General features: G+C 42.4%; 1 protein-coding gene across 1 annotated transcript; it reads right to left on the reverse strand.

Annotated features, from left to right (window-relative positions):
• Positions 1-578: 578 nt before the first annotated feature.
• Positions 579-6653, reverse strand: LOC144386324 (uncharacterized). Its single transcript, XM_078087043.1, has one exon. It carries the CDS (start codon positions 6559-6561, stop codon positions 2695-2697), a length of 3867 nt encoding a protein of 1288 aa, XP_077943169.1. The 5' UTR covers positions 6562-6653; the 3' UTR covers positions 579-2694.
• Between the last annotated feature and the right edge of the window lie 4087 nt (positions 6654-10740).

A 10740-nucleotide genomic window follows, 5' to 3' on the forward strand; every position in this document is an offset into this window, starting at 1 on the left:
TCTGGGCTGTTACAACAGCAGCTTTTCTCCAGGGTGCCTTTTGCTTACTAGAACTGGTTTTAACCGTAACAGGTGCAATGGCATCTATAACATTCAAAATTTTGGAATTAAAGTTGTTTACAAGATTATCAGCATGACATGGGATTAGAGGTGGTAACGAGGTGGTAACGAGGAGATGACATTCCTTTAGTCCTTCCATTAGTATGTTCATTGATTGATGTATATTTTGATTGTGTGTCAGGAATGAAAGAAGTATTAAAGAAAACACAGAAGTGGTCAGACAATGAGGGATCAGTCACAAAAACATCCGAAACAATGAGACCTTTTGTGATAATCAGGTCCAGGGTGTGTCCCTTACAATGAGGAGCCTCTTTCACATGTTGAGACAGTTCAAATGTGTCTAAAATAGTCAAAAGTTCTTTTGCACCCTTGTCCTTCAAATCGTCAGTATGAAAATGAGAGTCACCAGTTATAACTAGACAGTCAAAGTCGGTAGAGATGCTAGACAATAATTCAGTAAAATCATCGAAAAAATGTGCAGAATATTTAGGTGGCCTGTAAATAATTAACAGGAGAACTCTGGGAGAACCTTTTAATACAACACAAAAATATTCGAATGATGGAAAATTATCAAGTGACATCTGTTCCCCCTGAAATATATTTTTAAATATAGCAGCAACTCCTCCACTTCTTTTTCCAGATCTACATTCATCAATAAAGTTATAGTTGGGGGGTGCTGCCTCAATCAGAATGCTTGCACTGTTATTTTGTTCTAACTATGTTTCAGTTAAAAACATAAAATCAAGTTTAGAAGTGGGAATAAAATCATTGACTAAAAACGATTTGTTATTAAGAGACCTAACATTAAGCAGAGCCATCCTGATGGTGTTATTCACAGGCTTTGGGGATGACTTTGAGCTGGAGAGAATAGGAATGAGATTTGTTAGATTAGCAGTGTGTCTAAATTTCGCAATGTTCACTCTCTTGGTGGTCACAATAGGAATGCAGAAGGTGCCATTTTGACGTAGGCGACCTTGGGTCCAGCTGATAATGCGGTCTACTGCTGAACCCTTTTCTATCTCAGTAATATTCAGGGCTGCTGTCAGGAGGAGGAGGGGGTGGGCCTAAGGGGGGGGGAGTGAGCAGCGTCACAGCTGGGATGGATTTGTGGAGGTGGAGGTGGAGCACGTCTTCGTAGAGGTGGGGGAGCAGATCGGAGTAAGATGGCGTCACCGCTGAGATGAGCTGGTGCAGGTGGACGCTGGGGGGGAGGGCGCTGAGGTCGATCTAAGGGAGTAAAAACAGGAGTAGGGCGGGGGGGTAAGTGGGGGTAACTCTTGGAACTCCAAGGGGGAGGAGGGGGGAGAAAGGTTTACTGAAGGGAGGGAGAAAGAGGGAGACGTGGACCTGGATGGGGGCTCTGGGGGGGTGGGAGAGGGATCCTCACACGTAATGGAAGGAGGGTTAGAGGGGGATAGCAATGGCGGTCCTCCTTCGCCGTTTCTGATAAGCTGTGTTTTCTCTTCCTTCTTTGTGGGCTTCTCTTCTTGTCTCGTGTCCTTGGCAGTGGGGACAGATGGATGACGCATGATGTAAAACATGTTGGTAATGAAAAGCTTTGCTCCCATCTTATTCAGGCAAAGTCCATTTGTCTTAAAAAGATGCCTGCGGTCCCAGAAAAAGGTAAAATTGTTGATAGAATGCATTGAACGAACTGCACATGCAGTTAAGAGCCATTTGTTGAGCCAAAACAATCTACTCAATCTCTCAGCTCCTCTCCCGGTCGGGGGCAGAGGACCACTGATAAACACCTCAGCATTCACAGAGCTGACTGTTTCTAGGAGATTATCGAAGTGCTCTTTCAACTTTTCTGATTGTTGTTTTTCAATGTCATTAGAGCCAAAGTGCAGAATTAAATTTTTCACAGTTGGGTGTTCAGCCACAGTTTCCAAAATTCTTTCTTCCAAGTCAGACACCATATCCTTCAGAAAGCAGTACTTTGGTGTCGTTACTACTTTTCATATCTTTTACAGAAAAATCACCCACAATCAGATTTTCAGGCCCTGTCGTTAGCTTTCTCTGTGGCTTTAAGTTAGCAGGTCTTACCCTGCTGCGTGGTGGTGGAGGGTTATCCAGAAATTTAGAGGGGGATCCAGCAGCAGTGGAGCAAACCTGTTTTGTAGTTTTAAACCTGTTAGCTGGGGAGGTTTCTTGGTAGTTCCCCTCTTCTCAGTTGTCCGCTGCTTTGTTCTACGAAGCACAGGAGTTGCGGCGGCGTTATGCCTCGATGGTAAATGCAGGCCAATCGGCCAGATCACAGATATCGGGCCGCCGGGTCCTGCCAGTTATCCGTTCTCCCTTTTCTGGTCTTCTCTTTGGCTTTGGGAATGGGAATGGGAATGGGAATGGGAATGGGAATTTGGGAATGTCTTTTTTCTTTCTTTCTGGTAGCCGCTAAAATTTTAAAACTAAAGCGATGGTATTTGGTCCTGTAGGTTTCTGAAGTTTTGTTTAGCCCTGCGATAGGCTGGCGACCAGTCCAGGATGTACCCTGTCTATCGCCCGAAGTTGGCTGGGATGGACTCCAGCTTCAAGATTCTGTTGATGATAGCCTACTGTAAGACAAAGATGCAACATTCTATCTCTCCAGATGGCGGGCGAGATGCTCTCGCCACCTTGTTTGTGTGCATGAAACTACAAAATAGAACAACACGTGACCCCAAACCGTTTCGGTGAGGATGCAGTTTCACAGTTGGATTCCATGCAGTGTGCTTCCTCGGTCCTGGAGTTGTCTGTGTTTGAGGAAACCTCTCCTGAGTCAGATGATTCCATGTTGCTTTCAAAATCACTGCAATGTTCATGACATTTGTCTGAATCACACGCAGGCCAGACGACCATCAGCTCAATGGCAGCTTGTGTATAAGAGCTTCTGTGAGCGTAGTCAGCCAGGTGACTCATGGTGACAAAAGAATGTTCCAAGGCTTGCTGAGGTGTTATTCGCATCTCAGCATCTGGATTGAGCAACATTTGAAGGAGATTTAAAAATGCCCTTGTGTCTTCAACTTCAACCTCGTCAATTGCATCTGAATATACGTTTACTGCGTCAGCCAAATTTCCGATTTGGTCGAATTCCCCCTCTAACAATAGCAGCTGGTCATCATACTCTTCTGGTGTCTTCAGTCTCCATCGTGAATTGCGAGTGCAGCGTTTCCTCTTGAAATACTGGTGAGTGTATTGTCCAGCATCTAGCAGGTGGTCTTGTGGCTGACCGAGCAGACAGCAAATAGTTTTCATTACGTCGTACGATGATTCTCCATTGAAGATGTTCTGGCATAAAAACAGACATGCCAAGAGACATCCCAGTGACCACATGTCAATGGCTTCAGATATGGGGAGGCCCAAGGACACTTCTGGTGCTCGGTATGCACAAGCTTGTACAATCATTCCTTCCCGTACTTTGGAGGCTGGCATGGCCAAACCAAAGTCAATTAATTTCACTCTGAAGGGCTGATCTTGGTGGTTGACGAGCATAACGTTGTCAAGTTTTAGGTCTGCATGAAGGAGGCCGATACCCTTCAGGGCGTTGAGTGCTACAAGTAGCTGACGGGTTATAGGACGGATTTCATTAAGAGTCAATCGTTCCTCTCTCTGTAACATCAAATCCCAAAGACTCCTGTCTAGACACTCAAAAGCGATGCAAGACATGTCATCGTCTATGAAACTGTCCATGAATCTCACCAAGTTGTTTCTCTCTGGGTCAAGGTTCCTGAGCTTTTGCAGCATTTTTACTTCCTTGGTATAATTATTGACGTCTTTGAGGAGCTTTATGGCCGTATTCTCATTTGTATTCATATTGACACACTTGGCTACTTTGCCAAAACCTCCTTCTCCAATAAACTCCAATACTTTGTATCGTACAGACTTGTTGTGGAGTATAAAAAGCACTTTTTCCTGCAATGGTTCCGGTGAGGTTGGAGTATCACAGTTGGATCCCATGCAGTATGATTCCTCAGTCCCGGAGTTGTCCACGTTTGAGAAAACCTCTCCTGAGTCAGATGATTCCGTCTTGCTTTCAAAATCGCTGAGATGTTCATGACATTTGTCTGAATCACACGCAGGGCAGACGACCATCAGCTCAGAGGCAGCTTGTGTATAAGAGCTTCTGTGAGCGTAGTCAGCCAGGTGACTCATGGTGACAAAAGAATGTTCCAAGGCTTCCTCAGGTGTTATTCTCATCTCAGCATCTGGATTGAGCAACATTTGAAGGAGATTTAAAAATGCCCTTGTGTCTTCAACTTCAACCTCCTCAATTGCGTTTGAATATTTGTTTACTGCATCAGCCAAATGTCCAATGTGGTCGAATTCCCACTCTGACAATTGCAGCTGGTCATCATTTTGCTTCTCGTACTCTTCTGGTGTCTTCAGTCTCCATCGTGAAGTGGGAGTGCAGCGATTCCTCTTGAAATACTGGTGAGTGTATTTTCCAGCATCTAGCAGGTGGTCTTGTGGCTGACCGAGCAGACAGCAAATAGTTTTCATTACGTCGTACGTTGATTCTCTAAAGAAGATGTTCTGCCAAAAAAACAGACATGCCAAGAGACATCCCAGTGCCCACATGTCAATGGCTTCAGATATGGGGAGGCCCAAGGACACTTCTGGTGCTCGGTATGGAAGAGGTTGTACAATCATTCCTTCCCGTACATCGGAGGCTGTCATGGCCAAACCAAAGTCAATTAATTTCACCTTGAAGGGCTGATCTTGATGGTTGACGAGCATAACGTTATGAAGTTTCAGGTCTGTGTAAAGGAGGCCGATACTCTTCAGGGCGTTGAGTGCTACAAGTAGCTGACGGGTTATAGGACGGATTTCATTAAGAGTCAATGGTGCCTCCTCTCTCTGTTCTATCAAATCCAAAAGACTCCTGTCTAAACACTCAAAAGCGATGCAAGACTTGTCATCGACTATGAAACTGTCCATGAATCTCACCAAGTGGTTTTTCTCTGGGTCAAGTGTCCTGAGCTTTTGCAGCATTTTTACTTCCCTGGCATAATCATTGATGTCTTTGAGGATCTTTATGGCCGTATTCTCATTTGTTTTCATATTGACACACTTGGCTACTTTGCCATAGGTTCCTTCTCCAATAATCTCCAATACTTTGTATTGTACAGACTTGTTGTGGAGTATGGAGAGCTCTTTTTCCTTCAATGGTTCCGGTGAGGTTGCAGTTTCACAGTCAGATTCCATGCAGGATGATTCCTCACTGCTGGAGTTGTCCATGTTTGAGGAAACCTCTCCTGAGTCAGATGATTCAGTCTTGCTTTCAAAATCGCTGAGATATTCATGACATTCGTCTGAATCACACGCAGGGCAGACGACCATCAGCTCAAAGGCAGCTTGTGTATAAGAGCTTCTGTGAGCGTAGTCAGCCAGGTGACTCATGGTGACAAAAGAATGTTCCAAGGCTTCCTCAGGTGTTATTCTCATCTCAGCATCTGGATTAAGCAACATTTTAAGGAGTTTTAAAAATGCCCTTGTGTCTTCAACTTCAACCTCCTCGATTGCATTTGAATATTTGTTTACTGCGTCAGCCAAATGTCCAATGTGGTCGAATTCCCACTCTGACAATTGCAGCTGGTCATCATTTTGCTTCTTGTACTCTTCTGGTGTCTTCAGTCTCCATTGTGAATTGGGAGAGCAGCGTTCACTCTTAAAATACTGGTGAGTGTTTTTTCCAGCATCTAGCAGGTGGTCTTGTGGCTGACCGAGCAGACAGCAAATAGTTTTCATTACGTCGTACGATGAATCTCCATTGAAGATGTTCCGGCAAAAAAACAGACATGCCAAGAGACATCCCAGTGCCCACATGTCAATGGCTTCAGATATGGGGAGGCCCAAGGACACTTCTGGTGCTCGGTATGGAAGAGGTTGTACAATCATTCCTTCCCATACTTCGGAAGCTGGCAGGGCCACACCAAAGTCAATTAATTTCACTCTGAAGGGCTCATCTTGGTGGTTGACGAGCATAACGTTGTCAAGTTTCAGGTCTGCATGAAGGAGGCCGATACCCTTCAGGGCGTTGAGTGCTACAAGTAACTGACGAGTTATAGGACGGATTTCATTAAGAGTCAATGGTTCCTCTCTCTGTACCATCAAATCCAAAAGACTCCTGTCTAAACACTCAAAAGCGATGCAAGACTTGTCATCGTCTATGAAACTGTCCACGAATCCCACCAAGTTGTTTTTCTCTGGGTCAAGTGTCCTGAGCTTTTCCAGCATTTCTACTTCCTCGGCAAAATCATTGACGTCTTTGAGGATCTTTATGGCCGTAGTCTCATTTGCTTTCAAATTGACACATTTGGCTACTTTGCCAAAAGCTCCTTCTCCAATAATCTCCAATACTTTGTATTGTACAGACTTGTTGCAGAGTATGGAGAGCTCTTTTTCCTTCAATGGTTCCGGTGAGGTTGGAGATTCACAGTCGGTTTCCATGCAGGATGATTCCTCACTGATGGAATTGTCCATATTTGTGAAAACCTCACCTGACTTGTGCAGATGAGTCATTGTACTGGGGGTAAAATGTTTTTTCAAAATTAGACAGCTGCTCACAACTTCAGCTCTCAGGAGCTCTGCAGTGGCCCCTTCTGCTCTGTTATGAGAATGCCTTGCCAGATCAAAGGAAAGATCAAAGACTGATAAGCTCAAATGACGGGCATGTAACCATGGCAACCATTTGATGACATCACACAGTCGTCAAATGGTTTCCATGGTTACATTCCTGCAAAATAAATGCTTTATTTTCTCCACTGTATCACACACAAAAAGGTGAACTATACTTGAATCTCAGGATTCAACAAAAATAAGCGCGTGCATTAATACATTTGATCCGTTATTATAAAGTCAGCACTCCTTCGCGCTGCGGATCAGAGTCAGAGGAGAGCGGGTCTCTTGGCGTAGGTTCGATTTGAAAGAATGGCGACATAGATATTATATATAAAGGCCTTTGTATATAATATCTATGGCTCCAGATACATCCGCCCGCGTCCAGCTTTGAACCGAAAGCGGATGCAAAAGTACCGACGAGAGTGGGGGGAATCACCGGGGATCGCAGAGTCGCAGCGTTATTATTTTGTATTGAAGGTGGAAACCCTACTCACTACTTTTACCACAACACCCTTTCTTTTATTAGATACATTTGATTTTAACCTTTCGATCTGCGATGCCCTCTGTCCGTCCGGCGTTTCTTCATTTTGAACACACACTCGCGTGTGTTGCAGAGCAATTCACCGCCACAACAACAGGTGGAGCGACGTGTTTTGTTGAAGACCACCGAGAGAGTCACGTCTTTGTGTGTGGAAGCCGTTGGTTTGTTTATTTATTTATCATGGACTTTATTGCCCCGTGCTGTTGCTTTTTATCGCCTTTTTTCGCGGACACATTTGTCCCGTGTTTTCTTCCACAACTCTGTGCACCTCTTGTTCTCCCTCCATGAATCGGAGGCCATCCGCGTGTCCTTACAGTCCGCCAATGACGGCTTGTAGAAGCGCTCATATTTACGCATTTCTTCAATCTGATTCATTCTCTCTTCGTTTTAATAATGGCGGTATTGTGCTATGAAACCAATTCAGAGCAACTTGATTTGAGCTCATTTAGACTAGATTGCTGTGTTGCTGAAGTTTTAATTACACGTCGTAATGGATTAAGTACAACTAAATGCAAATAGAACAATTGCACATATGAAAATTGTTCAGTTGCATACTGATATATATATATATATATATATATATATATATATATATATATATATATATATATATATATTCCACCTCTGACTATATTCCAATAGAGCAGCACAGCAGATGTGATGTGACACATTAGGTTTGGTGTCATTCAACTGATTGCAGCACAAAACCAAAATCCAGCAATCACAAAACAGACTGCTATGAAGATGACAGCTAGTTTTCCTAAAAGGTTGCGTGGGCTAAATAATCTATGCTTCACAATATTTGCTTGGTCCCACATCGCAGGCAAAGCGGTGAATGTAACCGTGTCTGTTACCGTCGATGTAGTAAGAGAACTGATTCTGGAGGTTCATTACAATGAAAGTTGCTCAGTGGTCAAAATCACCATAAAAATGCAAGGTATTCCAGTCGCACCATAGAACAAATGCGCTGGCGTTTTCATTTAAGACCACCTAGAGCCGTCTGTCCAGCTTGGTTTCCTAAATGGAGGGGAGGAATTAAGCGCTGATAGAAGGCCTCGATCCTAGAGGATAAAATGCTCAAAGAGCTGCTTGCAACAAGCCGCTTCTCTTCTCCAAATCAGAGTACAATTGTGCTGTTGGTAAACGTTTTGTGTAAGAGCTCTACTAACGAAGAAATGAAGTCCAGACATATGGAACAATCCCCTGCTGGTTCCCCTTCTCTCCACCCACTCGTTGGCTTTACTTAAAAAATCATGGAAAGTATTTCCACATGATTAAATTGGTTTCTCTCTATGCTAAACAATTACGTTACTCTAAACACTATGTTAGTGTGTTGGGTTAATATAGTTTTGTAGAGTTGAATTGATATGAATGGTTTAATCAATACATTTAACCTATGAATTCACATTACCTTAACTCAATAGAATTGAGTTGGCCGAACTCAACTTCTTAGTGCTAAAATAAAGCCATTCAATCAAATGGAAATCCTTTCCATGATTTTATTAAGTTAAGTCAAAGAATAAATATTAAGTGCAGAAAATGACAATAACACAATGTATTATGTGGTTGAGGCAAGTTTATTCACAGGTCATTCAAGCTGACACTTTTATCCAAAGCATTGTTTTCATTACATGTCATTAAAGTTGACACATTTGCATTGCATTAGATGGTTTACATTTTTAAGGTATGCTTTACTGGTATAACCCATCCCACACAGTGGGAGCAGTTAGGGGCTGGGTGTCTTTCTCAAGTACACTTCCCAGCACACCTCCTGTACTCCATGCACACGGTCACCTGTTTTGTATCCCCCAAAACATTACAATGAACACCACAGGTGTTAAAACATGAACAGACCAACATCTGATCATAGTATTGAATTTGCATAAGATGAGGATGCAAATATTTTGCTTACCTTTCTGTGTGACGAACAATGATAGTGATGCACTTGACTTCAGGGATTTCGTCTTCTCCCGATATCTAAATGGGGCTTGTTCTCTTGATGATTACCAGGATCTTGTGCAGAAATACAAATGCATGTGCAGAAATACAAATGCAGAGTGCAAATCAAATGTATTTAATAAAGGAGATGGTGTTGTGGTAAAAAGAACATCTCAGCTGAGGAGCCGCTGGTCTCAGCAACCAACAGGCCCCAGGTCAGTCCTTTTGACCATCCCTAGTGCCCGTCTGTTGTCTCCACCAGCGAACTCGAGAACAATGGTTCCTACAGGTATTTATACCAATGCTTAAAGGTGTGAAAGTTAGTGTCCACACCTCTGGGAGTGGTCTTCTGTGAGTTCAATGTAACTTGGATTTCGAATGGCCCATAGTCAATATCAGTTGTTGTGCAAGTATTACATGCATGCATTCCAGTTGATTACATTGCATCAAATACAATCATAACTGTACATTTGTATTATTCTATTACAGTTGCAGAATTACAGTAGTTTTACAGTATTGTCATTACTTTATAGATTACGCAGTTTCAGAATCATGGCTGTATTCTGGTGTAGACTATATGCATTTTATTAATTTTATGAACCGGATCGTCAGTTTATTTCTAATATCCTACAGAAGACATTAATGCACATATCATTGTTTTACATTTAGACGGATGACGGTGGATATCTGCTTACCTTTTCCATGTGCGGGCCAACGGTTATCTTTTTAATCTGGTTGTGACAGACGGCCTTCGTCTTGGTTTTCGGGGTCATGTCAGATACTCAATTGTCTCAGTTTATCGCAACTTGAATGCATCTAATAAATGTTACGTTTCTGAAGTTCATGCAAATCCTACATGACTGAATCGCGTTCACATTGAAAAAAAGAATTAATATCGTTCGAAATACATGTTGCACTAAAGTAAACGTAACAACCAGCCAATAGCATTTTTTTGAGTGAGTCTACAGTCACAACCTGGGGAGAGTGCCCTTTCTGAAGAAAGTGTGTGTGTTTGCAAAAAGGATTTATTAGATAAATAATAAAGGAGAGAAGGCATTGAAACCTAATCTAGACCTTCAAATGAAGTTGACAGAAAAATTCAGTTAACTGAAGATGAAAATCCAAAGACCAGTTATTAGGACCTTTATCAGAATATTATTTGTTTTAATTTGTTATCGGTAGATTGGGTGGTTGATTCTTTAGAGTGGAACTGATGACCTGAATATTTTTTAAATCTTGGATGCTGCTGTTATTATAAACACTAATCTTTTGCAATTAGTAGTAATAGTAATATAGTAATAATGGTAATAATAATAGTAACATTTGGATGTGCAAAGACTAATTAACACTGCTTTAACTAATTGACTTCATAAAACAAGTTGACTAGGCAGTCAAAAACATTCTTAAAGAAGTTGGTAGATAGAGCATCAAGACAGAAGCGGTCAAGCGGAAATGGCTGTATCACAACTAGTTGTAATGAAAACAGCGCCATCTATTGTATCGGATATGACATGCTTTCGGCCAATGATTCGATTTATTCACTGCCATGTATATTGGGATAATAGCACCTCCCCCCGAAAAAGCATAGTCCGACTAATCAA

The sequence above is a fragment of the Gasterosteus aculeatus genome, chromosome 13 (assembly GCF_964276395.1).
Source record: "Gasterosteus aculeatus chromosome 13, fGasAcu3.hap1.1, whole genome shotgun sequence".
Taxonomy (NCBI): Eukaryota; Metazoa; Chordata; class Actinopteri; order Perciformes; family Gasterosteidae; genus Gasterosteus; species Gasterosteus aculeatus.

What these genes read in the sequence shown, in the direction of transcription:
- LOC144386324 (XM_078087043.1), bottom strand. Translation starts at nt 6,561, where the DNA reads ATGACTCATCTGCACAAGTCAGGTGAGGTTTTCACAAATATGGACAAT.